Source organism: Xenopus laevis, chromosome 7L, assembly GCF_017654675.1.
Source record: "Xenopus laevis strain J_2021 chromosome 7L, Xenopus_laevis_v10.1, whole genome shotgun sequence".
NCBI lineage: Eukaryota > Metazoa > Chordata > Amphibia > Anura > Pipidae > Xenopus > Xenopus laevis.
In genome coordinates, this window is record NC_054383.1 from 130,466,721 (window position 1) to 130,494,530 (window position 27,810).

Below are 27,810 nucleotides of genomic sequence, written 5' to 3' on the forward strand. Positions count from 1 at the left end.
CCTGCCTCGGAAGCCGTAGCCGCCTTGCCTCTCGTTTTCAACCGCTGGCAGAGGTCACAAGCCTGCTCCGACTTCTCCAACAGTGTGGCACGCTGCGCAGCGCAGCAATTTTATTCTACATGCTATACAAGCCAACAAGAGTCGATGAAACATCTAAATCACGCACTCAATCAGCAAGAGGATGAAACGCAGCACACGACGAGGATGGGATTCGAACCCACGCGTGCAGAGCACAATGGATTAGCAGTCCATCGCCTTAACCACTCGGCCACCTCGTCTCTGGTCGGGCTGGGATATCGGTCTCAAACGCAGCGGACCAGCCACCATTCGGCCGCAAGACCATTTGACGGAAAGCCTCCTTTATTTGCTCTAGATACCGGATCGAAAACCCAGATTCTAGGTCGTATTTCCAGCCTGGCAAAAAAAAACCTCTAGCGGAAAATGCTTTCGATCCATCGACCTCTGGGTTATGGGCCCAGCATGCTTCCTTTGTGCCACTATGCTGCCCGCACGCCACGCACCAAGGTATTCGTGCTGTGTGTGGCACTTAGTAGGGGGGCGATAGCTCTTCCAGCACGGTTTATGCCTTGCCAGCCTTCGGAAAAGCGCCCAGTGCACATCGCCTACCACACCGCTTGCGATGGAGAGGACTGCCGCCTCGCCTGAATACGCGCCTTACCTTCTGTCCTAAGGAGATAAAATAAGATGCCTCATTTGTAGAGGCAATCCTTGGTGGTTAACACATTTGCAGCAGGAGAAATCAATTGGCCCACCACCATTTGGCCGCAAAACCGTTTGCCTCAAAACCCTTATTTGCTCTTGACAATGGATTTAAACTCAGATCCTGGGTTCTTCCCCTGCCCGGCAAAAATCTTTAGCAGAGAATGGTTTCGATCCATCGACCTCTGGGTTATGGGCCCACAGTGCACCGCTATTCCCGCTGCGCCACATCGTGCTACCCAAGGTTTCCCTTGGGATTGTGCAGTAGCAAGATGAATTTCTGCAGATTCCCCACGGTCACGGCAGCCGGGCAGCCGGGCAGCCGTCGTCTCTGTGGCGCAATCGGTTAGCGCGTTCGGCTGTTAACCGGAAGGTTGGTGGTTCGAGCCCACCCAGGGACGTCTTTTCCCTGCTGTTTTTGTGCTGTGAAAGATTCTAGCAATGCAGCGATAAACGGTGGCTGCTCTTCTTTTGCCGGGAGTTTATTGCAATCCCTGGCGTGCCGTATTGCCTGACCATGTGGGTTCAGTGGGGGGGGGCAGATTTTGCAGACTCTCCAGCATTCCTATTGGATCGCGACGGGTCTGTCAAAATTGGGCACCTTGTCTGCTGCCAAAGCAGAGAGACAGACGTTTAACTTAACTGCTTTTTGAGCCAGCAGGACCGCTTTGGCTCTCAGCTGAGGCTTGTCACACGAAATCCTGGAGAACTTCAGCGAAACACATGCATGGTTTGCTTTTTATTTATTTATTTTTAAACGGCGGCGGGCTTGTCCAGGATTTGAACCCAGGACCTCTCGCACCCGAAGCGAGAATCATACCCCTAGACCAACGAGCAAGATCATAGCCGCCGTGTCGGTTGAAACCATCAGTGCTTTCTGTACCATGCAAGGTGGGCCCGCAGTGTTTGGTTGGACTGCAGTCTGGTTCCTGCTAGCACAAGTAACGGTCAACATGTTAGATCAGAGCCAAGAAAGAGCACGGACCTTGCCCTCTTGATGACTACTTGATGATTGTCCATTTAACTGTAATCTCTATGCAAGCAGACGCTACTTTCCGAAACATTGCTCCGGCCTTATGCCTTCACAAATTCATGGAATTCTACATCTAACTAAGTCCTGCAGAACATACTGGCTTAGTAGTCCTCATGTTTCCTTAAGGGACTCCTGTAGGTTGACATGTAAAACTGCACAGCTTGGCATTGATAACAATTGGCAAGTAGTTGCAGCAGTGTGCCGATTCTCACAAAACTTGGCAGCGGTGGGATTCAAACCCACGCCTCCAGAGAGACTGGATCCTAAAACCAGCACCTTAGACCGCAGTCGAATGCGGTGACTCGTGAACACAGACAGATTTCATGCTAGGCGTGTACGTGGTGTCAAAGTGACCAGAATCAGAACTGGGCTTGATACTAACCATGTGTTCAAGCAAATACTCTTCCTTTCCTTCCTTCCTTTCTGGATTGCACCACAGAGAAAAAAATCCAAAGTTTTTGCTAACTTTAGTAGAAGATATTTGCGTACAAATTGCGGCTTTCTAAATAGAATGTCAATGAAGGATTAAGTGCCATGTGGCAGCTTTAGACTCCCACAAATGGAGATGCTTGAGATTGAACCCAAAACCTTATACATGACAAGCAAGTACTTTTCCACTGAGCTACATCCCCTTTGGTTCCACTTCATCTCATCACCAAAAAAGTTTAAAAAAAAAGCACTGCGGCTCACTCTTCAAATTAGCTGTGGAAGCCTGTTTCATTATCATATATGTATATATCTGGCCAAATCAGATCAGAATCACTTAGGAAAGCTGGCTTCCATCATCAGTGTCTTTGCGTTTCACAGCCAGAATGGTCACGTGGTCTAAGGTGCTGCGTTCAGATCACAGTTTCCTTTGGAGGTTTGGATTTGAATCCCACTTCTGACATTACAATTTTTTACTGCCTAACATGAATCTGGGCTTCCAATTTAACCACTTACAGCTGTATAGAAATCTTGCGAAAGGCGAAAGTTGTTGCTTAATGGCATGATTCGATGCTTCCACTTTCCTGTCCAAAAGTCAACAGAAAGATCCTACTGGGATCCTTGAAATGATCTTATATGTGAAGCTAAATATCCTAATGGGCTCAAATCCCAAGGGCTTGTCACTTTAAACTTAAAATGTAAATACTGATTGTCAGAAGAAATTTATATTCATTATACCATTAAAAGGGTATTCCTTTTTCTGTAAAAACATAAAAAACAATGGACAACGCTCATAGTGTAATTTTCCTTTATTTTTTAAAAAGTTTTAAAACATATTGCTCTTACATAAGTCACACTTCTGAGCGCATATCAAACAATCCAATGTTATAGAGCAGATCATGGAGGTGAACCTTTGCAATACAAAGAGATGTTTTCTGCCAGCATCTCCTTCTCCCATTGTCACGGCCGGCACCCGATACCAGAACAAATGCCAAGCACCCTGGTCTCGGCTCGGCTTCACCAGTAGTGTGACCACCATTGGGCTTCGGGAGGAGCCCTCAGCTTACTTGGGTGCCACCTGGACTTAACGAGGGGTGCAAGGTGAGATGTTCTAGCTGGCGAAGGGGCACGGCTGTTAGCAAAGTCTTTTTGGGCCGAAGGTAACGGTACAAAAGGATTAGGCAGGCGGATGGTCAAACAGGCAGGGTCGAGGCAGGCGGATATCAGAATCGTCAGGCAGGCAAGGGTACCGGGTTGTCAATCAAGTGGTTAAGCAGGAAGAGTTGTCGTAGGCAGGCAAGGGTCAGGATACAGAGTTCAGAGTAGTCAGGATACAGGCAGGGTCAAACACGGATAATCAAAATACAGAATAACAGGAACAGATGCACTAGGCTCAGAAACCACTTAGAAACAAAGTTCTATCACGGGCACTGGCTGGGAGTATGAATGGGCCTTATATACATTCAAATTTCGCGCCAAAACGTGCGCCAATGCGCGCTGGCGTAATCACGCCAGCGCGCCTGTACCTTTAAGGGGTGCGCATGCGCACCGCGCGCGCCCTAAGGATCAAAGATGGCGCAGGCTCCGGACTAAAAACCATGCGGCGGGTGTCCCCGCGGCGGGCGACCCCGCCGCACAGGTAGTTTTATTACATTACCCCCCCCTCTAGGGGGGGCCACTGGACCCCCAGGCTTCCCAGGAAATTTTTGATGGAATTGCTTCCTAAGGCGGTCAGCCCTGATGTCATCGACTGAGACCCAGGAGTTCTCCTCAGGGCCAAAGCCCTTCCACCTGGTAAGATACTGCAACTTACCACGCACAAGGCGGGAATCCAGAAACTCCTGGTTCTCAAATTCAGGCTGACCTTCAACTATCACAGGGGGAGGAACAGAAACAAAACGGACATTGTTAGCAGGTTTTAACAAAGAAACGTGAAATGAGTCAGAAATCTTAAAATTAACAGGCAACTTAAGACGAACACAAGAAGGGTTGATAATTTCAGAAATAGGGTATGGACCAATGAATCTAGGCCCCAGTTTGAGAGAGGGAACCTTCAGTATAATATTTTTGGTAGAAAGCCACACTGAGTGTCCCACCTTATACTGGGGTGCCTCTCTACGTGATCTGTCAGCAGCTTTTTTCTGGGCAGAGGTAGCTGCTGACAGAGAGTCGTGAACCTGCGACCAAACCCTAGAAAAATGTTCAACACAAGAATTAGCAGAGGGAACCAGGGAGCCAGAACCGGAAAATGAGAATGCTTTGGGGTGCAACCCATTAACCACGAAGAAAGGGGACTCTCCCGAGGAGGAATGGGTAGCATTATTGCAAGTATGCAAATTCAGCCCAGGGTAACAGTTCAGCCCATGTGGACTGGTTGTCTGACACATAACACCTGAGGTATTGCTCAAGGGACTGGTTTACCCTTTCAGTTTGACCATTGGTTTGGGGGTGATATGCAGAGGAAAAGGATAATTCAACCCCAACCAACGAACAGAAAGCACGCCAAAACTTAGAGACAAACTGAACCCCCCTATCAGAAACAATATTTTCAGGAAAACCATGAAACTTAAAGATGTGAGTAACAAACAGATCAGCCAAGGATTTAGCAGAAGGGAGGTGTGGAAGGGGTACAAAATGGCTCATCTTGCTAAACCTATCCACCACCACCCAGATCACAGTTCTCCCCTGTGAAGGAGGCAAATCAACAATAAAGTCCATCGAAAGATGGGTCCAAGGTCTTTCTGGAATTGGTAAGGAAATCAGCAAACCCTGGGAAGACTTCCGAGAGGATTTTGACCTTTGGCAGATTGGACATGAATTTACAAAGGCCTTAGTATCCTGTTTGAATGAAGGCCACCAAACATGACGGGATAACAGGGACACCGTTTTAGCAATGCCTGGATGACCTGCCATTTTAGAATCATGAACCTCTCTCAGCACCTGCTCTCTTAACCCCTGAGGTACAAACCATCTCCCAGAAGGAGTATCATTAGGAGCAGATGATTGTAAAGGGAGCAATAAAGAAGAAAGATCAGATTCCAAGGTGGCTAAAATCATTTCCCTGGGGATGATGGGAGAACACTCACTAGTGTCAGGAGAAATGGGTTCGAAACTCCTAGAGAGTGCGTCCGCCTTAGTGTTCTTAGAACCAGGCCTGAATGTCAAAGAAAAATTAAACCGTGTGAAAAACAGAGCCCACCTAGCTTGTCTTGGATTTAGGCGTTTAGCAGATTCAATGTACAATAAATTCTTGTGGTCTGTATAGACCGTCATAACATGTTTTGCACCCTCAAGGAGGTGCCGCCATTCCTCAAAGGCCCACTTGACTGCCAACAACTCCCTGTTACCTATGTCATAATTCACCTCAGCAGATGAAAACTTCCTGGAAAAGAAAGCACAGGGATGCAATTTGTTGGTAGTCTGGTGCCTTTGAGAAAGGACTGCCCCAGCTCGCACCTCAGAGGCGTCAACCTCTTCAATAAATGGTAGCGCAGTGTCAGGGTGACGTAGGATAGGGGCTGAGCTGAATTCTTTCTTAAGAAGATCAAAAGCTTGTACAGCTTCAGGAGGCCAAATACTGGGGTCAGCTCCTTTCTTAGTCAGCTTGGTAATGGGAGAAATAATCCAGGACAGCTCTCACCTTGCCTGGATCCATTTCTAGACCCTTGCTGGAAATATTAAACCCCAAGAATTGAACAGAAAAAAACTCAAAAGTGCATTTCTCTAGTTTTGCATAAAGGTTATTCTCCCTTAGTCTACGCAAGACCTCACACACATGTTTCCGATGTTCACACATGTTGGAAGAGAAAATAAGAATATCATCTAGGTAAACCACCACGAATATCCCCAGCAGGTCCCGGAAGATGTCATTGACAAACTCCTGGAACGCTGTGGGGGCGTTACAGAGACCAAATGGCATTACAAGGTACTCATAGTGGCCGTCCCTAGTGTTAAACGCTGTTTTCCACTCATCCCCCTCCTTTATACGTATCAGATTATAAGCCCCCCTAAAATCTATCTTGGTATAGATCTTAACATCCTTAACCTGGTCAAACAGCTCGGAAATTAAGGGAAGAGGGTATCGATTTTTTATGGTGATCTTGTTGAGACCCCTGTAATCGATACAGGGACGAAGACCACCATCCTTCTTACCCACAAAAAAGAAACCTGCCCCCGCGGGGGAACTAGAAGGTCTGATGAAACCCCTCTCTAGGTTTTCCTTAATATACTCCTTCATTGCCTGGGCTTCGGGCAAGGAAAGAGGGTAAGTTCTACCCGAGGGGGAGTAGACCCAGGAATTAGATCAATGGGGCAGTCATACTGCCGGTGTGGGGGTAAAGGGGGTAAAAGCTGCTTTTTTGGAGAAAACGTCAGCATATTCTGTGTAAGCAGCAGGTAACCCTTCAAAGGAAGTAGTAGCTACGAAGGAGGGAAAGCAAACCCCACCACACATGGAACCCCATTGAGTCACCTCCCTTGTGACCCAATCAATCAGAGGGTTATGCCTCTGGAGGCATGGTAACACCTAAAATAAGAGGAGAGGAAGCGCCCTCTATGAGGTATAAAGCTATCTCCTCACAGTGCAGATTGTTGACACACAAAGAAAGGGTTATGGTCTTTTGAGAAACCACACCGCCAAAATTCTCATGGGGGGATTTAGAGCAACTAACGGAATTTTGTATTTAGCTGCAAAAGCTGCATCCAAAAAGTTACCCTCCGCCCCTGAATCCACAAATGCGGACAGTTTGACAGAGCCCGTAGGCCAAGTTAGTTTAACTGGTAACAAAACTTTAGAGGCAGATTGGGGAGAGGAAACTCCTGCACCCAAATGGAGCTCCCCTTCTCCATTTAGGCTTCGGAGTTTCCCAGCCTCTTAGAACATTGGTTCAGAAAATGTCCCCTCTCACCACAGTACATACAGACCCATGGAACGCCTGCGTGCCTTTTCCTCAGGAGTTAGGTTGGATATGCCTAAATGCATAGGCTCCTCCTGAGGTAGAGGCACAAAGGGGTTAGGAGATTTTACATTGGTCACCACATTGGATCTTATATTAGTAACCCCAGAGAAGTTTGTACTCCTCTCACCCCTTCTCTCCCTTTGCCTTATATCTACCTGGATGGCGAGGGACATGAGACCATCCAAGTTAGAAGGTAGGGGGTAATTAACCAGACTATCCTTTACAGAATCGGATAACCCCAACCGGAATTGACTCCTTAGAGCCAAATCATTCCACCCAGTTTCCACTGCCCACCGGCGGAATTCGGTGCAATACACCTCCGCATCCCTTTTCCCTTGGCACAACTTACGAATCGCGGTATCGGCAGACGATGCACGATAAAAAAGGGGGAAGAATGGCCATGCTGTTAAAGAAGGTGTCTAGGGAATAACGAGCAGGGTCTGAAGAAGGCAGCCTGAGGGCCCAAATTTGGGGGTCACCCAAAAGCAGGGTCATTATGAACCTTACTTTCTCCTCATCAGATTGAAAAGAATGAGGAAAGAAACTAAGGTACATCTTACAAGCCTCTTTGAAAACAAAAAATTGAGTGCAATCCCCACTGAACCTTTCGGGGAACACAATCTTGGGTTCATGGGGTTTAGATGAGTTACCCCAACTGGCAGAAGAACCCACAGGAGGTGCAGGAACAGGATTAGGCGGCTGCTGCGAAGGCCCCAACTGGCGGGTCAGATTGTGGAACCCTTGAAGCAAATAGTTCTGTTTTTGCTCTTGCTCCTCCATACGTTGCAGCAAGGTAGTGAGCAACATCTCTGTGGAAGTTTGAGGTGTAGCAGAGGCAGCAGCAGCTTCGTGACCGTCGTCCTCCATGGCCCGTGATAATGTCATGGCCGGCACCCGATACCAGAACAAATGCCAAGCACCCTGGTCTCGGCTCGGCTTCACCAGTAGTGTGACCACCGTTGGGCTTCGGGAGGAGCCCTCAGCTTACTTGGGTGCCACCTGGACTTAACGAGGGGTGCAAGGCAAGATGTTCTAGCTGGCGAAGGGGCACGGCTGTTAGCAAAGTCTTTTTGGGCCGAAGGTAACGGTACAAAAGGATGGTCAAACAGGCAGGGTCGAGGCAGGCGGATATCAGAATCGTCAGGCAGGCAAGGGTCAAACCGGGTTGTCAATCAAGTGGTTAAGCAGGAAGAGTTGTCGTAGGCAGGCAAGGGTCAGGATACAGAGTTCAGAGTAGTCAGGATACAGGCAGGGTCAAACACGGATAATCAGAATACAGAATAACAGGAACAGATGCACTAGGCTCAGAAACCACTTAGAAACAAAGTTCTATCACGGGCACTGGCTGGGAGTATGAATGGGCCTTATATACATTCAAATTTCGCGCCAAAACATGCGCCAATGCGCGCTGGCGTAATCACGCCAGCGCGCCTGTACCTTTAAGGGGCGCGCACCCTAAGGATCAAAGATGGCGCAGGCTCCGGACTAAGAACCACGCGGCCGGTGTCACCGCGGCGGGCGACCCCGCCGCACAGGTAGTTTTATTACACCCATATTTTCCACCTGTACATCCACTCACTGCTGAGTCCGGAAGTGATGTCAAACATGATGCATTTTGCTGAGGTCATCTTATTCAGAGGTGGGTTTCCTTGCAAAATACATGAAATGGACTTTAATATAAATTCTTTTTGTAGAGGAATGATTTTGTCATCAGGTTATAAATAATGTGCAACAGCTTTTAAACCTTGATCATGTCTGATCGATATGTACAAAGACTTTACGACTAATGGGCAAAATATCATATGTGGCTCCCATTTAAACTCCTGAAGCATTTGTATTACTTGTGTGGAGTCTCTTAAATAAGCAGGTAGCTCAATAACAGATCTTTGTGATATATTTCCAAATATTCAGATAAATTACAGGATATTGAATTTATAGCCAAAATTATTGGTCTGCCAGGTGGGTCCAGTAGATTTTGTGTATTTTTGGTAGACTATAAAATACTGGTATGACTAGGTTTTTCTGGACAATATATTTTCTTTCATTTTCACATTATATTCGCTCTAATCCTGCTTCCTCCACTATTTTTTTAATGCTATTTATTATGTAACTTTAACCTAGTAGTGGGTCGAATAAATTTGCGTCGAATTTCCGTGTTTCGCCGCCAGCAAAATTTTCAAAGCATCATAAAATTTTGGACGCGCGTCGGAAAAGTCGCTCACATTAAAACTGTTGCCCGTCAATACTATTTGAATGCGCATTGATTTTAACGGCAGTGTCAAAAATTGACGCGGGTGTCAATTTTTGAGTTTAGCTAATTTTTCACAGTTTTACGAATTTCACAGAAAATTCACACGTTTTTCGGTGAAACAGGAGAAATTCGCCCATTGCTACTTGAACTTTTTCTCCTTTGAATGGCTGCCCCCATGGTTACACAGCAGCTTATTTATATAAACAATATTAGTGTTTCTGAAGCAAACAAAGCAGTACTACCAGTCCAGGGCAACACTGCATTATATATATTTTTTTCAACTTCGGTATTTATTAATTTTTATTGTTTAATAAATGCAAAATGGTTGTATGATGGTTCTCTGGGGGGAGAACAAGGGGGGGAAAGGGGTATAGGATAAGGGATTTAGGAATAATCAGAGGTAGGGTAAAAGATAATGTGCGCTCTAGTCATATTATAGTAACAGAGAAAGGTGCTGCATTATATTTTTATTAATTAACACTTTCATTTTTTAATGTTACTGATCCTTTAACAGAGCTTTACAAATAAAATTATACATACATGTCTATAAAACAAATCAAAAGAAGGGTGTGATACTAACAGGGGAAGCAGACCCTGTGGCTGCAAGGAGGCCCAGGAGGTATAGGGGCCCCATGAGGCCCAAATTTATATACAATTTCAATTTCCAGTTGCCTTCTCCATGTAGTGCCGCCAGGATGTCTGGGTGTCAGATTAATGGTCCAATATGCTGCATATATCCTTTTAGCTCTTTATACCCTTTCCCTCGACCCAGCAAGGTGGTATTCTGCTGCCACCCTACAAGGGAAAACTACAGACTTGAGTTACTGAATAGAACAGAGCTATACAGAAGACATTTTTAAATTGCACAACATTTTATAATGGATGTTTATAAGAATAATGTTTTTAAAGCTGCGAATGTGTTCTAATCATGTTTTTCCCCCCTTTATCAGTTTTTTCTTTTAAAATGTGTAGGACATAAAAAATAAAAACCTCACTCACAAGCTTTTCATTTTCTTATATCCTGGCACCCCCCCCCAGCTTTGCGCCCTAGGCACGTGCCTACTCTCAGGCCCGGATTTGTGGAAAGGCCACCTACGCCCGGGCCTAGGGGGGCGGCATGCTGCCCAACCACACATACATTGGTTCAAAAACACTGGGAAAGCGCTGGAGATACAATCATTTTTTAAATTTCCCCATTGATGATGAAAATTTGCACGAATAAAGGGGAGGGGACAGGGGCGACGAATGGCAGTGGGCCTAGGGGCGCCCTCTATGTAAATCCGTCCCTGCCTACTCTGCCTACCCCTAGTTCCGGCCCTGCTTATATTTAAAGATTTTTAAAAGAAAACCCTGAACGAGACAATAAAATGATAACAAATAAATGATCAGGGAGAAAAAAATAAACTTGTCTCCAACATACGAGAGGCTGTGGAAGCCAATAAGAAGGCTCCTGTAAATCGTGTATAATTCTATGCTGACAATAGGTAGGTCTAAGGGCATGTACAAACAAGCGTTTTTATGCCACGCGGTAACAACATGGTTTTTAAAAAAACACCACTGTGTAACTACGCTAGCCTAGTGTGCCATTGCCTAAGCTTGAAACCGCTTTGCGTATTTACATGGTGTTTTTTTTAAAAACCGTGGCATTGACCGTTCCTTGAAGATTAGGGATGCACTGAATCTATTGCACTATTTTGGATTAGGCCGAAACCCCCGAATCCTTTGTGAAAGATTTGTCTGAATACCGAACCAAATCCTAATTTGTATATGCAAATTAGGGGTGGGAAGAGGAAAACATTTTTTACTTCCTTGTTTGTGACAAAGTCATGCAATTTCCCTCCCTGCCCCTAATTTGCATATGCAAATTCAGATTCGGTTCGGCTGGGCAGAAGGATTTGGCTGAATACGAATCCTGCTGAAAAAGGTTGAATCCTGGACGAATCCAGAACCGAATCCTGGATTCGGTGCATCCCTAGTTAAAATGCATGTGTATCCATGCCCTTTAGGTCAGGGGTGCCCAGGATGTCGATCGCGGTCTATAAATAGATCTGGGTAATGTTACTGGTAGACCGTCCCCTGAGGGGACATCATCAGGAGAACACACGTTCCTGTGTGCGCTCTCCTAACAAAGAAGCATGCAGAGTATATGTGACACATGCCCTCAATGGCATCTGCAGTAATACCGCAAACCTATTTCATTACCCTCAAGTGTCATCATCTGCCACAGCCTCTGGGAAGTCTCTACGAGCAAATCCTTTGGCTCACATCTCCCATTCCCCCTCCTTTCTTAGAAGCCTTAGAAGCTGTCAAACGCAATTCAGGAAATCCAGTCTCTCGGTGTCAAATTCCCTGCACTCATTTAAGCTACCATATTTTAAAGTTGCTGTTTGGCATCATGTGTCAGGGTTGTCAGGAGGGAGGGCAGAGGGCTGAGGACGGAGGCCGGAGATGAAAAAAGTTGTCAAGCAATTCCTTCGTATTCTGAGATGGATGGCAGTTTATATTGCCGGCTATTATGTAATAATTTACCTTTTTATGTCATTCAGCAAACTAAGTAAGTCAGACCCATAATTTAAAGTCAAGCGCCCATATCATCTTTTTGGATATGTAAAAAAGTGACACTTCGTAGGACATATGTTTTTAAAGGCAACAACCATCCAATAGCTCTTATTTATTTGGGACACTGTACATGCAACCTGAGAAACAAAACACATTTTTGAGAAAAGTATCATAAAGTTTGGGAATCATACAGCAGGCAGAATAACTGCTAATAGGCTTTTATTTTGTGCCCACACAACATGTTTTGGGCTTCAAAGGCTCTTTCTCAAGTGTCACACTTGAGAAAGGGCCTTTGAAGCCCAAAACATGTCGTGTGGGCAAAAAATAAAATTATTACTCCATCTCCAACGACAGACAGCTAGATGTTTTCACTACCATCTGTGTAGTGCTGGTCCTCTGGCTAAACTTCAAACATGTGTAACGGTTGTAATGGGCATGTCCTACAGCTGTACCCCCTGTTTCACCACCCCCAAACCCAATTACTGCCCTGCTGATAAATACTGTATACATTTTCCTTTTGCCAGATTCTCAACAAAATGTAACAATTGTCATATCTGATGGGAAAAAGAAATGAAAGAAGGTGACAATGTGACTTTAGTCCATAGGGTTTTTAATCTGCCTATTCCTCATAACACATTTTCATAACATTTTTATAATACAAATTTGCGAATTATAATTATTAGTATGGAAATAATAATAACAAATTCAAGAGCTGACTACAATTTTGCAATGAGTTGCACAGCACTTTTTAGGTGTTATAGTGAGATTTTTAGAAGCATATTTATCAAAAGGTGAACGCTAACTTTCACTCATTGATAAACACAACTCTAAAAATCCCATAGGAATAGAGAGTGGTGGCATCTTACAGCACTAAACAAAGAAGCAGCTTTAAATAAATAGCCTTGATTTGGGAATGAGATATTGGACAGGCCAGTGTCCTACCTATTTGGCCATATAGTTTATTCTGCTTCTTTCACTTACAGGTGTTGTGGCTTTTGGTAAACCTACGGCACACTGCATTGAAATTATTTTATGCTTTATATCAATTTATTTAGATGGGAAATATACAAGGTAATGGTTGGGATATTAGCTTAGGGGTGAGGTGGCCATTTAATCACTAAAGAGCCACAGGCACTCGTCAAACTTTAGACGTTAAAAAAAAGAATCCAGTTACAATATGTAAGATGGTGATTTAATGACTAATAATTAAATATTATGTGCGTCATATTGAGTTCAGTTGGGGCTGGGATGGACGTGAGTCATTATTTATACCCAGTATAGCATTACTTCATGTGCAAAAAGGGACCCAGTAAAATACTTTTAAAACTTCTGCACCCTGCCAACTAGAGGAAGTGGGAAACAGGTCTGGGGAGTGATTGAATGGGGGTGACACTATCAAATACATGGAGATTATATACTTTCATGCACAATTCTGTATTTGGTTTTATGTATACTGTAAATATATGATCTTGTTGTTTGTTTTCTAATGTAGGAATAAGGCCAGTACTGAGTGAGACATTACATGATGGAGAGCTCCATGCACTTTCATAGGATCATTCTCATGGTTGTTCTTCAAGGTAAAACCAACACTGCCCCATTAATGTACAGACAATCCAGTGTTAGAAAATATTATATGATTTGAACTGCACACCTTCACAGATATACTAGCTGAATAGCTTGAAAATAAACATTTCCCACAGAGAATAATTAGTAAACTTTATGTTAAAACAAGAACACATAATCATAATGACATTGGCAGTTCCAGACATATAGAAGTCCATTTTCAAAGGTCGAATCTCGAATTCACGTGAGTTTTTTAAAATTCAAATATACTCACAATTCGACTGGGAGGTTATTTAAGAAAAAAATTAAATGTCTAATATTCAATCGAATGGTTCCGACGTTTTCGATTCATATGAATTGAGTTTTTCTCAGAAAAACACTTGAATGTCAGGAAGGCAATTAACATCTCCAAATGGCTCAACAGACCTCTGCCATTGACTTGTACATGAACTCGGCAGGTTTTAGGTGGCGAATATTCGAATTATTATCTAAGTGTGATAAATCTCCCATTTAAATTTGCATTAGAATAAGGGGATCAAAATCAGAATGTGTGAATTTTGACACTTGTAAATTCAAATTTGAATTCGAATTTACTATTTGACCCTTGATAAATCTGCCCCATAAAGTAACTTGAAGGCATAATTAACCAGCAATGATGATACTCCTGATAACATATAGCTAGCAGATTTCCTTAATGAAGGGATTTAAGGGCATACTTTTTTCACTGTCATTGACGGCAGCAGAATTGTAAGATTTTTATTACCACGTAGATCTGGCCCACACCAACTTTCTTTAAAAGTATACAGGTATGGGATCCATTATCTAGAAACCCATTATCCAGAAAGCTCGGAATTACGGGAAGGCTGTCTTCCCTAGACTATATTTTTTTTAAACATTTCCTTTTTCCCTGTAATAATAAAAAAAGTACCTTGTACTTGATCCAAACTAAGGTATAATTAATCCTTATTGAATAAAGAACAATCCTATTGGGATTAATTAATATTTAAATTAATCCTTTGTAGACCAAAAGTATGGGGATCCAAATTACAGAAAGATCCCTTATCTGGAAAACCCCAGGTCCCGGGCATTCTAGATAACAGGCCCTAAAAATGTTTTTTCTTCTGACAATAATTATTATCTGCACTATAGTCTGAATATTAAATTTAAACAGGCAAAAATAGGACATTCAATAAATTTGCCTAGAGTCTAGAGCAGGGGTCCCCAACCTTTTTTACTCGTGAGCCACATTTAAATGTAAAAAAAGAGTTGGGGAGTACTAAAGAGTCCATGGGGATGTCAAATACGGCTGTTATTGGATGTTTGGTAGTCCCTCTATGGACTGGCAGACTACAGGAGACTCTGTTTGGCTGTACATCTGGTTTTTATGCAACCAAAACTTGCCTCCAAGCCTGGAATTCAAAAATAAGCAGCTGCTTTGAGGCCACTGAGAGCAACATCCAAGGGGTTGGAGAGCAACATGTTGCTCACGAGCTACTGGTTGGGGATCACTGGTGTAGAGTCTATTGTAGCAGCAAAAAATAGTGGTGCGTTGCTACAGCAACCATTCACAAAGGCTGCTGTTTGTTTACAATATACACAGGTTGGGGACACCTTTATTAGGACATTATGGGCCAGATTCAATCCAGTGAGAAAAATATTTATCATGTGAAAAGTCATGGACAAGATTCAATTCTATTGAAATCTATGGGAAAAAAACTGGAGCTGAATTTGGAGAAAAGTTTTTTCTCCTCAAATTGAATTTCGTCCATGACTTTTCACATGATAAACCGTGAGATAACCTTTTCTCACTGAATCTGGCCCAATACGTTCCTTTACTTTTCCTTGTCCTTTAAGCCACAAGTACTGGCAAACTCCATAAGCAACTGCATATTCACTAATTCAATAAACATTTAGGGGGTTATTTATCAAAGATCGAGTGTATTTTCCTCAAGACTTTCAAGTTTTTGAGGGTATTTTTCAGTCAAAACTTGAATTTTCGGGTTAAAAAAATAAAGAAATTGTGTTTTTTTTTTAAAAACATATACCCCAAAGCTGGAAATACCTTGAATCTGAAAATCCACCATCTAAACGTGTCAAGGTCACGTAGAAGTAAATGGCAGGGGTCCCTTGAACCATTTGAAAATTTTGTTTTTCAGTTTTGTTTGTGGGTTTTGCTCAATAACTTGAGAGATTCACGTTTTTTCCCATTGAAAACTTGTTTCATTCAAGTTGTCAGGTAAATTCACTGATTTTTCATTCAAGTTTTTTCTTAAATTAGAAACCATTCGGCCTTTGATAAATGACCCCCTCAAATTTAAAAATCACCTTTTAGCAATTCATGGCATATGTTAAAACCAAATTCAAAGAAATTCATTAGCCCAACATTGCGGCCAGTAGTTAAAAAAATCTTCAGAAAGGCAATAAATATCAACCAATTCTAGATGAGCAACAATCTAACATTGTTTTCTACTATTAACAGAAGCTTAAATCACATTTTGTCATTTTGATCTTCCCATTGTTGCTACTCATAATATTTTAACATTCCCACAGACAACCTTAGTTGTCCTTGTTTAATTTAACTTTTAGTATGTTATGGAATGGATAATTCTAAGCAACTTTTCAGTTTTTCTTTTTTTTCTAGTTTTTGAATTTTTAGCCTTCTTCTTTTGACTCTTTTCAGCTTTCAAATGGGGTCACTGACCCCACCTAAAATGTTCTGTAAGGCTACACATTTATTGTTATTGCGACTTTTTATTTCTCATCTTTCTATTCAGGCCTCTCCTATTCATATTCCAGTCGCTTATTCAAACCAATGCATGGTTGCTAGGGACCCTAGCAACCAGATTTCAGAAAAAAACAAAAATAATAAAAAAATTAAAACCAAATTGCAATTTGTCTTAGAATATCACTCTCTACTTTTTGTATAGTTTTCAGTTCAGGTATGGGACCTGTTATCCAGAATGCTCGGGACCTGGGGTTTTTCGGATAACGGATCTTTCCGTAATTTGGGTCTTCATGCCTTAAATCTACTAGAAATTCATGTAAACATTAAATAAACCCAATAGGCTGGTTTTGCTTCCAATAAGGATTAATTATATCTTAGTTGGGATCAAGTACAAGCTACTGTTTTATTATTACAGAGAAAAAGGAAATCATTTTAAAAATTTGGATTATTTGGATAAAATGGGAGACAGCCATTCCGTAATTCGGAACTTTCTGGATATCGGGTTTCCGGATAAGGGATCCTATACCTGTATATACACCCACCATCCTTCTTATTGTAATACAAAAGTATTTACTTTTCCTCCTCTAATTCCCAGGCACACACATTCTGTTCTTAAAACTTCATGTACCAAGTCTACTTTCAGTGCTACAGTATAAAGTACAAAGGCTTTGTATTTGGGAGAATTGTTAAATCTCCCATTTGTTGATCATATATAGAACACGGTGGATTCACTGGGGGTGGGTTCAAAATGTTTTGTACCCCCTTGAATCCAATTGCTAAAGTTTTTTGCTCAGGTTGGTGCTGTTTTTTAGGAAAATAAAAATACAGTTTTTTTAAAAAAAAAGGAGCACCAACCAAGGGAAAACATAATAAATTAGCCTTTCCTTGTCCTTTAAACAAAATTTGTTGCTAATTAATCAGGTAAGAAGGTTTCATTTAGACAAAATGGAAGACGTGTGGTTTTTTACAACCTCTGCTACTTTCTAATTTTTATATGCTAGTAAATCAAGCATTACAACAGTTATAAACATGCTTGATATTTAAATGGGGGGCAGCTTAATGGTCATTTACAGACACAAGAGCAGTGTGTGATTTTTGGATGCAAACTATTATATTTTGAGCCCAAAATATAGTGTTTTTTTCCCCCATAACTCCAGGGTAATCGGTTTTGAAGAAATTTCTGAATCTGAAATAGGCCATTTGCGGTGCATCTGTATCATTTAAAGTCAAACATTATGATTGTGTCTGTTTAATCCGTTCTGTTTTAAATGTTGTTGAATAAGGTTGAGCGAGTCCTACAGTCCATAGTTTAGGGGTTACATCCCCAGCACTGTGTCAATTCTAAGTTTTATAATATCTCTTGATATATGTCCTTGTTCTCAATGACTCAACATTGTTTTTACTTTTTAGATATTGAATAGATTTTCACTAAATAATGTTGTTATGTACTGTATAACTCCGAATGGTGACAGGTCTGTGCTGCAGTCTCTTTATGTCGTGTGTGTCTTACACTAATGTATCTGTTTGTCAGGTTGGTTCCCCTGTTCCTACAGTCAGAATTGGGCAATTACCCTCCCTGAATCCATCAGAGCATTGAGAGGATCCTGTGTGGAGATTCCCTGCACATTCACCCGACCCAGAAGCTATGTAAACATCAATCTGGTTTGGTACAAGGATGTCACTTTTTTTGACAATATAATATACAAACGGAATCCTTCTGATGTGAATAAACCTTACAGAGGTCGCACTTCCCTGGTCGGAAATGGACCAAACAGCTGCTCCCTGAGGATTAATGATGTGCAAGAAAGTGGCACTTATTATCCCTATATACATGGAAACTGTGATGTCTCTTCCTTCAGTGGCTGTCAGACAGTAAAGGTTCAAGTCTCAGGTAATGTCTCCATGGGAAATATAAGGCATCTTTAATGACAGCCAATGCTAGCTCAATAGAAAATCTACTATCACATTTATTATTAGTTGAATGTCGAGGGTTAATTAACCCTCGATATTCGACCGTCGAAGTAAAATCCTTCGACTTCGAATATTGAAGTTGAACGATTTATCGCAATTCGTTCGATCGTAGGAAAAATCGTTCGATTGAGCGATTAAACCCTTCGAATCGAACAATTCGAAGGATTTTAATCCCTTGATCGAACGATTTTCCTTCGATCCCAAATTGCCTAGAAAGCCTATGGGGACCTTCCCCATAGGCTAACATTGGTGCTCGGTAGGTTTTAGGTGGCAAAGTAGGGGGTCGAAGTTTTTTTTAAAGAGACAGTACTTCGACTATCAAATGGTCGAATAGTTGAATGATTTTTAGTTCGAATCGTTCGATTCGAAGTCAAAGTCGTAGTCGAAGGCCGAAGTAGCCAATTCAATGGTCGAAGTAGCCAAAAAAATACTTTGAAATTCAAAGTATTTTTTATTCTAATCCTTCACTCGAGCTTAGTAAATGTCCCCCTTAGGGTGAGAGGTCTCCTCTTAATTTTGTGACAAGTTTTTTTTTTTTCATGTGAGGTCTGAGCCCCAAAAATACTCAGCATACACATTTCAATATTTCATGTAAAGGAATCATTAATACAGTGTCTCTCCATAATTACAATATATGACACAAGTAATAGCACAAGCAGCTAAAGCGAGGACACATGAACCCTTCAGCAAGACTTGTCTTCAACTGTTTATTTGCACTATAAACATTTACTTTTTGCAGCAAGAAAAAGGATAATTAGAAATGCAACATGTAATGCAATAAATAATTTTAGTAATTCATTAGGCAGGAGACCGAACTTGTATGACCTTAATGCCTAGGTGGTCTGTTTGTGAGGGGATCGATTTATTGGGGAGCAATGGCAGTGGCTATCTAAGACCTAGGTTAGATTAGACAATACAGCTTGCAATACAGATATTTCTGAGTATTTGTGGCCACCTTGGTCTTGAATTGCTGGGGAAGTGAGTGTAACAATGTTTTTCCTCTGTAATAATGAAACTGCTAAATGTTAAACAGCCTCAGTATTACTGACCATTGCCTTCTCTCCATACTTCAACAATAATCAATTTTCTCTTAAATAGCAAAGAAAGCAATCCCATAAGTGATGGTTTTAACAATAGGGACATACAGAAATTCGTTTTCATTTAATGTGTACAATACAAGTTGTATTTTAGATGGAACTATATTTTCCATGGTGAAACTTAGAAATGGGATGGTGTAAATGTAATCTCTACTTTTTTTTTCCAGGTGAGATATACGTAAGGGGTTTACAGATAACAGAGTAGAGAAGCAGCTGATTGTGGGTGCAGATTGTTAAGAAAATTGATATGGGGGAAAAGGGTGCAGTGAACATATAATGGAAGATAGAAGACATTCTACCTGAATATTCTATATTTGCAAATCATTGATAGTCTGGAAATGCCAAAAACACCCCTCTCAATGTATCTTGAAAAGAAAATGAAAGAAAATATAATCAATTTCTTAATATGCATCCATTACATATTATCCAGAGTTTTAGAAGCATATTTATAAAGGGTCAAATTTCAAAAAGACCAACCGAAATTAAGTTTGAAGTTTTTTTTGATTTATTAGGCCAGTTTTAGATTGAATAGGTCCATATTTGAATCGTATGAATCGAAGGAATAGCGCATTTGATCGAATTCAATTCAAAGTTTTTCCCAAAAAAAACCTTTGATTTGTCAAAGTCCATCAATTGACTCCAAATAGGTTCTAGGAGGTCCCCCATAGGCTAAAACAGCAATTCGGCAGGTTTTAGATGGCGAATGGTTTAATTTTTAAAGAGACAGTACATGATAAATTTTGATATTCTAATTTTCGAAGTTTTTTTCAAATTCTAATTGAATTTGGACTATTCCCTAGTCGAAGTACACAAAAAATAGCTCGATGGGAGAGAGGTGGAGAGGAGCAAACTGAGCATGCTCAAGCCCTAGCCCTGGAGGTTTAAGCTGAAAACAGGAAGTCTGATACAGAAGCCCATGAGTACACAATAGAAGGAAAGAAATGTGGTGTTTCTTTTGACAGATAACTCTTACCAGCATTACTTTGAGGCTTTACTGGTGTATTTAAATAAACCTTTCTGATAAAGCTTACTTAATATTAGCTTAGTCACCCAGCGACAAATCTCCTCTTCTTCGGGGTAACTAATCACTCCGAAATGCCTCCCGCTGGTGAGAATGTAAATATACAACGGGATGGCACACGGTGTGCTTTGATTTCCAAAGTTCCGCAGGAGGAAACTTCAGGCGACTTGGGAAAACGAAGTGCTCCGAGTGCAATCCCGCCGGCAATTTAGATTCTAGCCGGTGTGAGGCAGTTCCAGGAGATTAGTTGCCCCGAAGAAGAGGCGTTTTATCGCCGGGCAACTCCTCGAATCTCATCTTGTGTCTTTCCCCTCAAGGAGAAATTTAAGAAGCAATAAAAATCTTTATCACATGGAGCCAAATAATTAGGGTTTTTATTGAAAAATCGGTTTTATTATAATTTGTCTAAACATGAACAATTCCCTTTTTGTTTGTTTTGAGATAAAAAGAGAAATAGCTAATACCTAAAGAATACTTTTTTTTAAAAATTACTCATATTAGATATACCATGACCTGCAAAATCTTCATAGTCATATCGAATACCTAAAGCTTATCTCAAGCACAACAGGAAAGGGACAATCCATAACAGGAAGGTTTTAACTGGTTGTAGAATCCCACTCCCAAGAGGTGGGGGGTTCAATGCAAATTAAACACTTTTGTGCATTGTTTATTAAATATTCAATTGGAATAATATGCAGAAGAAACATTCAACTGAGCTCAAGTTGAACACATCTGAAGTTTGTTTTATAAAGAGCTACAAGTGATGTTAGAGGGATAAAGGGTAAAAGGATTCAGTGGAAAATACGAGGGAAGTCCGTCACAATAGCTCATATTAACTACGTAATAACTGATTGGATGATTTCCTTTAGATGTTCCCAATAAGCCAACAATACAGATACCTTCAATTCTGACTGAAGGAAAAAACGTCTCCATCTCCTGCTCTGTAGAACACACCTGCCCCTCCAGTCCCCCTACTCTACAGTGGAACAGAGATGGATATAAACTCACTGAAATGCAGAAGAGCCTTAAGGATGGAGTATGGAAAACTACAACTGTTATGGAATATTTCCCCTCCTACTGGGATAATGGAACTGATCTTATATGTGACGCTACTTATCATAATGGGCTCAAATCCCAAGGCGTGGCCACTTTAAATTTAAACATACCATGTAAGTACTGACCTTCAGAAGAAATTCACATCCATTATATCATATTTAATTAAAGCTTCACTAGATGTTATGTTGTGTCTAGAATTAAGGGTGCCCGTTGAAGACTGAAATGTATATACGTTTCTTTAATAAGAAATTAAGTTTGGTTTTGGAACTGTCAAAATTTGTCTTAAAAGGGTGCCTGACTGAATGCTTGGACGGCAAATTAATTTCTCAGAAATTACACTATCCTATGTTAGGGGTATGTTAGGGGTAATTTACAATGCAATAGACCAAGTGTGCACAAAACCCTGACATTTGTTTCCCACTTTGCACACTACTTTCTGCATTGTGTAATTAGCAACAGACCTCTTCACTCCTTTTTGGAGCACAAAGGCCTGCAGCACATCTCTCAAGTTGAGTACTTCCTAGTAGCTGCTTAATAAGATGGCGCCAAGCCCTTCAGAGGGGCCAGCATGCAGCACGCATAGTAGCGCCGGCATGCACAGTTAAGAATCCCTTCCCGTCTTGGTGACACGCATGTGTGCATGTCCACTACGAAAAGTTTGCAATGGCCAATTGAGAGTGGCTTTAGTGATAGCAGACCCAACGGTCCAGGGCCCCCGTTTCCTGGACCCCCAGTGACCACGGGATCTGCTTCCTCTAGAGTTATGCCACTGCTTCTTACATTAGGCAACCCATGATTCAAGAGGGAAAGGCAGGTAGCCACCCCACCCACTCCCTAACTTGCACACCATTCAGATACATATGCTAGGGAGCATCAGGAGACACATGGGGGAGCACATTCCCAGACATCTTCCTTTATATCTTATACTTTTGACTGCATGGACCTGAAAAAGATGGGGTCAACTGGTTAATAATTTAATTCTTTGGTGTGGGTCATGGGGGGGGCAACCAAACAATCTGCTTTCTTTATAGCTGCTTAAGGTCAAATAATTCTCCCCAGCCACTCTCCTACCTGTACCTGGGGAGCAGGGGAAGCAAATGGCCAGGGGACATTAGCAAAGGATGGTGGGGGGTCAGCTAGTTCTGGGTAGACATCACTGTGTGTCAGGTCCCTCCTAAGATTTTTTTTGCTGGGTAGCCTGTTGCAGGGAAATTACGTCATTGATATAATAATGTTAATTGTCTTGTAATACTAATTCAAAGAGGCACAATTCAAATTGCAATGCACCACCACCTCTAACCCCTATGGCTGCCCTGCTGATACATATAATTTCTCTTTTACCAGATTCTCCAAAAAATGTAACGGTTGTCATATTTGATGGGAAGAAGGAAATGAAAGAAGGCGACAATGTGACATTAATGTGTACCAGTTATGCCAACCCTGCTGCCAATGACTTTATCTGGTACAACAATAAGAGAGATGGAAATGTAGAGCAGAGAGAGGGACATGGGCAGAACATTACTGTGACTGTGGGGTGGGACAGAGAGAAATTCTCTTGTACTGCAAGGAACCCACTGGGAACTGGAAATTCCAAGGTTTTGGAGCTACATGTTTTGTGTAAGTATTAACTATAGTTTTGCTATTTAATTCATTAAAAATATTAACCTATTTACCAGGTTTTGGGTCATCAGATCACTTGCTTAGTATCCATCCATTTTTTTCTGCCTTCCTTATAAACCATTTTCATAACATTTTCATAACACAAATATGCTAGATATAATTATGTACAGATAACATATACTGTATTATACAACATATTCCGGACAACATAATGCTACTTGGTATTATTGAGATGCAAGAGGTGACTGAAATTTGGGAATTACTTGCACAGCACTTTTTATGTCCGATTGCAACAATGAAATCCTTTTATGTCTGATTTTATCATATTGTGGTGTGAATTGCTACTTCATTGGGTTCTAAAAAAACTGTGGCCAAGGGCAGCACTGGGCAATAATGGGAATAGACAATTGTTAAGACAAACTGTGGTTTGAAAGAAACACCTGAAAGATATCATTAAGGGAGAGCAGAAAGGTGGAGTATGGGGCCCTTGATACGGAAGCCTGGTGGACCCCTGACTTTGTTAATTTGCAGCCAGCCCTAAACCTCTGCCTGTTTTTTGGACACTGCTACCAGCTGCCAGTTCTTGATCTGTGCCTGACCTCGACTTTGATAACAGCCATCTCGACTAAGTTTTCGGCACCCCTGCTTATTCCTCACATATACTCCTCTTCTCACCCCAAGAGGTCCCTGTGTTGGTGAATCCAAAATTGTTGACTTTCACTTCAATCTGGAACTCTGCTTCAGTCTGATACCTATATACTTCTAGTTAATCTGTCTAGAACATCCATGGATTCATTCAAAGATTTAGTTCAAAGCTTTGTACACTATTGTACATTAAAAAAAAAACCTTTAGTGCATTTATAAATATGATGTTTTCACCTAACACATCCATCGCCCTTGGAGAGATCATCCAGATAGTCATTGACAGTCATATATCTGATAGGAGGGCTCCTTTTGCCTAGAAGATGTATTAGAGCTCACTCTATTAAAATTACCAGACATCATGTCTCTCTACATGCAGGATTTGTGCAAAAGGCAGTTATTTGTTAGATTTTGTTTGTACTGGAATCAGTTATTTGAGTGAGCTGTAATACATCTGCTAGGAAAGGTGCCCCCCTATATTGGATCTAACTGTCAATGAATATCTGACACCCAACTGCTGCATGAAGAGAGAATGAAGAGAAACAGATGCTGAGAGAGGAATAGTGAAGATAAACTTGATTATTTTAGAAAAGATGCAGAATATTTAATTGATTGTATTTAGAAAGTTTCATATTCAATTTTGGCAATAGTTCCACTTTAAAAAAAAACAGAATTTTGATGTAATTGCATTAATCAATTTTTTTTCAGATAAAGCCAAAATTATCACAATTAAAGGAAAAGATGAAATTAAAGAAGGAGACGTTCTTGAACTTGTATGCCATTTCTCAGACTATAACCCACCAACAACTAAGTACAACTACAGCTGGTATCTGAATAGGAATCACGTGAATGGGGAGACTGGCAGAATATTACAGATAAATAACATTACAAAGTCCCATTCTGGCAACTACAGCTGTAATGTGCAGAACAGAGCAGGGGATTCATATTCCCCATCGTTTTGTGTCACAGTGATGGCAACAATATGTAAGTATTATAAAGTATTAAAGCTGGGTTTAATAAAGACCCCATTAGGAAAACAAATCAATTAAATGCAAATGAAAGTGATAAATCAGGGCTGTGTGTAGCATTAATCCTTGAATTAAATATAATGGGAAATATTCCATTCAAAAAGAAAAAGTTATCACATGTAAACTTATTAACAGAATTCAATTGGAGGACAAAAAACTTTTCTCCTAATTCTGTTCCAATTTTCTCCCATAGACTTCAATGGAGTTTTCAGGTGATAAACTGTGAGATAATTTTTGCTGAATTGAATGGTATCCCAAATTGAATCTTGTCCATGACATTTCGGGGCCGATTCATTAACTTCGAGTGAAGGATTCGAAGGTAAAAAGCTTCGAATTTCGAAGTTTTTTTGGGCTACTTCGACCATCGAATGGGCTACTTCGACCTTCGACTACGACTATCGAAGGATTCGAAGTAAAAATCGTTCGACCATTCGATAGTCGAAGTACTGTCTCTTTAAAAAAAAAATTCGACCCCCTAGTTCGGCAGCTAAAAGCTACCGAAGTCAATGTTAAGCTGGCCATAGACGCAAAGATCCGATCGTACGAATCGTGGATTCGTACGATTTTCGGACCATGTGTGGAGAGTCCCGACATTTTTCGTCCGTCGGAGATCGGTCGTTTGGTCGATCGGACAGGTTAGAAAATTTCTGTCGGCTGCCGATAATATCTCTGCGTGTATTGCCGATGGTACGATTTTCAGTGGGAGACTGTCACTAGTGTTGTCAGACATAAGTATCATACGATTGCTGTCAGGGGAAGAACATTGGGTGATCTGTTCTTATTTGATAGGAATGGTAAAGACTTTGATCTGAATGGTTAGTGGAGGGTCGGGAGATGGGAAAGTCCGATCGTACGTTGATTCGTACAATCGGATCTTTGCGTCTATGGCCAGCTTAAGCCTATGGGGAAGGTCCCCATAGGCTTTCCTAAGTTTTTTTGATCGAAGGATATTCCTTCGATCGTTGGATTTAAATCCTTCGAATCGTTCGATCGAAGGATTTAATCGTTCGATCGAAGGAATAATCCTTCGATCGTACGATCGCAGAATTTGCGCTAAATCCTTAGACTTCAATATTCGAAGTCGAAGGATTTTAGTTCCTAGTCGAATATCGAGGGTTAATTAACCCTCGATATTCGACCCTTGATGAATCGGCCCCTTCATGTGATAAACCCTTTTCTCACTGAATTGAATTTGGCCCATAGACTTCAATAGAGGTTTCACATGATAAATCAAGAGATAATCAAGTGAAATGAATTGCATCTCAAATAGAACCTTGCCCATAAAGCTTTTTCTCATTGAATTGAATCTGGCCAATTGTCCCCAAAGCTTTTCTAAAAAAAATGTAATAAAAAAAAATGGATTATCCTCCATTTTGTTTTATTTACTAGTACATTTGTAGATTTCTTACCAAGGGCAAAACAAAAATGAACACACACTTGTATGGCACTTGTATAAATTGCTCTTTTCTTTTATTGCAGCTGCACAGACAAAAGAGAAACTGCCAATGGGAATTATACTCGGAGGTATAGCTGGTGCGGTATTGATTATGCTATTGGTTCTGAGTCTATATGTATTTCTAAGGTATGTGATCAGACTCTTTTATGAGAGATAACAAAGAAATATATATTTATGGATGGGGCAAGCCAACAGAAGTAAATATATACAGGTATTGGATCCATTGACCAACAACCCATTTTCTTCTGCGTTCCTCCATGTCAGTTCAAATATTGCCCCTCCCAGACTAGGAGGTAGGACCTATAACAAAACCAATCAAATTAAAACTTGTCCTATAAGACCACCTGACTTCTCCTCACCCACGTTATTTTTTGTCCTAGTGGACAGGGAGGCAGGATCTCCCTCCTCACTCTTTTGGTGAATTTTGATAGAAGTGAAACACAGTTTTGTTTTTACTTTTGTATTCTTTACTTCTGAGTGGATACAGAGAGAGGATTCCCAGATAATGAAGAAGAATTTATCTGATTCCCCAAGCCCCCTGCTATAGGCCTAGTGATGCACAAGAGTCAATCTGGTACTTTTTGGGAGAAGATACAGGTTTGGGCTTCCCACATTATTACCTGTGAGCTTTTTTGGCCTCCCTTTTCTTTTGGGTTTTGTGACATTTTACGGAACTTCTGCTTAAATGATTGTGATATTGTTGAATATACTTGTCCAGAGGGTATGGATATAACAAAGCCTGAAGCTGGTGAGTATGATTCCTCAGTATCCATTGTGTGTTTGAAATGAGCAGTGTAATGGGACGGCTGCATGCTAATCAGCTAATTATGTTCCTTAGTTGAAAGCTATCTGGGCTCTGGCTGGAGTTCCCAACCTGTTTACTAGTCACTACTATCTGGTAAGGTGCAGATGTTCCTCTGGGCCTCTTTGCGATTGCTTTTTTTCTGTTGCAGAAATACAAGGGGGCAGCGGGAGGACTCCAGGCTAAAAAAATATGTTTAAATACAATGGAAGTGCAACTGACATCTTATTAATCAATGCACATTCCCTGGTCCCCTGTCTCACAAGTAATTCAGTATAAATGCAAGTGCATGTGTGAATAAAAACAAGGGTTACAAAGTTATGATCATAAAATTGGTAAGCCACCATACCACGTCAAGGTAAACCCCATACGGTGGTCCCTAACCGGGGCTTAAAACCAAAGAAAAGGTCAGGAGACAGTGCTCCCAAGGCACGTCCAGTCAATCAAACATCACGTGTCACAGTTTTTAAATAGTGTTACTGTTGCATATCACTTAGGGGCCGATTCACTAAATTCGAGTGAAGGATTCGAAGTAAAAAAACTTCGAATTTCGAAGTGTTTTTTGGGCTACTTCGACCATCGAATGTACTACTACGACCTTCGACTACGACTTTGAATCGAACTATTCGAACTAAAAATCATTTGACCATTCGACCATTCGATAGTCTAAGTACTGTCTCTTTAAGAAAAAACTTCGACCCCCTAGTTCGCCATCTAATGTTAGCCTATGGGGAAGGTCCCCATAGGCTTGGCTAACTTTTTTTGATCGAAGGATATTTCTTCGATCGTTGGATTACAATCCTTCGAATCGTTAGATTCTAAGGATTTTATCGTTCGATCGAAGGAATAATCCTTTGATCGTTCAATCGCACTATTTGCGCT

The 27,810-nt window shown here is 41.2% G+C and overlaps 1 protein-coding gene and 2 non-coding genes across 3 annotated transcripts; 2 read left to right on the forward strand and 1 right to left on the reverse strand.

The window, feature by feature from the left end:
• Positions 1-196: 196 nt before the first annotated feature.
• On the reverse strand, positions 197-278 carry trnas-gcu. Its single transcript has one exon. It is a non-coding gene; the product is annotated as a tRNA-Ser (tRNA).
• Positions 279-1,047: 769 nt separating this feature from the next.
• Positions 1,048-1,121, forward strand: trnan-guu. The gene has a single exon. It is a non-coding gene; the product is annotated as a tRNA-Asn (tRNA).
• A 12,351-nt stretch (positions 1,122-13,472) lies between these two features.
• On the forward strand, positions 13,473-26,371 carry LOC121395515 (B-cell receptor CD22-like). Its single transcript, XM_041569094.1, has 6 exons — positions 13,473-13,524; positions 17,767-18,126; positions 21,194-21,493; positions 22,725-22,997; positions 24,351-24,626; positions 26,150-26,371. Exons 1-6 carry the CDS (start codon positions 13,473-13,475, stop codon positions 26,281-26,283), a joined length of 1,395 nt encoding a protein of 464 aa, XP_041425028.1. The 3' UTR covers positions 26,284-26,371.
• Positions 26,372-27,810: the final 1,439 nt, after the last annotated feature.

Bases quoted from the DNA above. Each gene is read 5' to 3' on its own strand.
- LOC121395515 (XM_041569094.1), top strand. From the start codon at position 13,473: ATGGAGAGCTCCATGCACTTTCATAGGATCATTCTCATGGTTGTTCTT. The intron at 13,525-17,766 runs GTAAAACCAACA...TCTGTTTGTCAG, and splicing joins TCTCATGGTTGTTCTTCAAG to GTTGGTTCCCCTGTTCCTAC. The intron at 24,627-26,149 runs GTAAGTATTATA...CTTTTATTGCAG, and splicing joins CACAGTGATGGCAACAATAT to CTGCACAGACAAAAGAGAAA.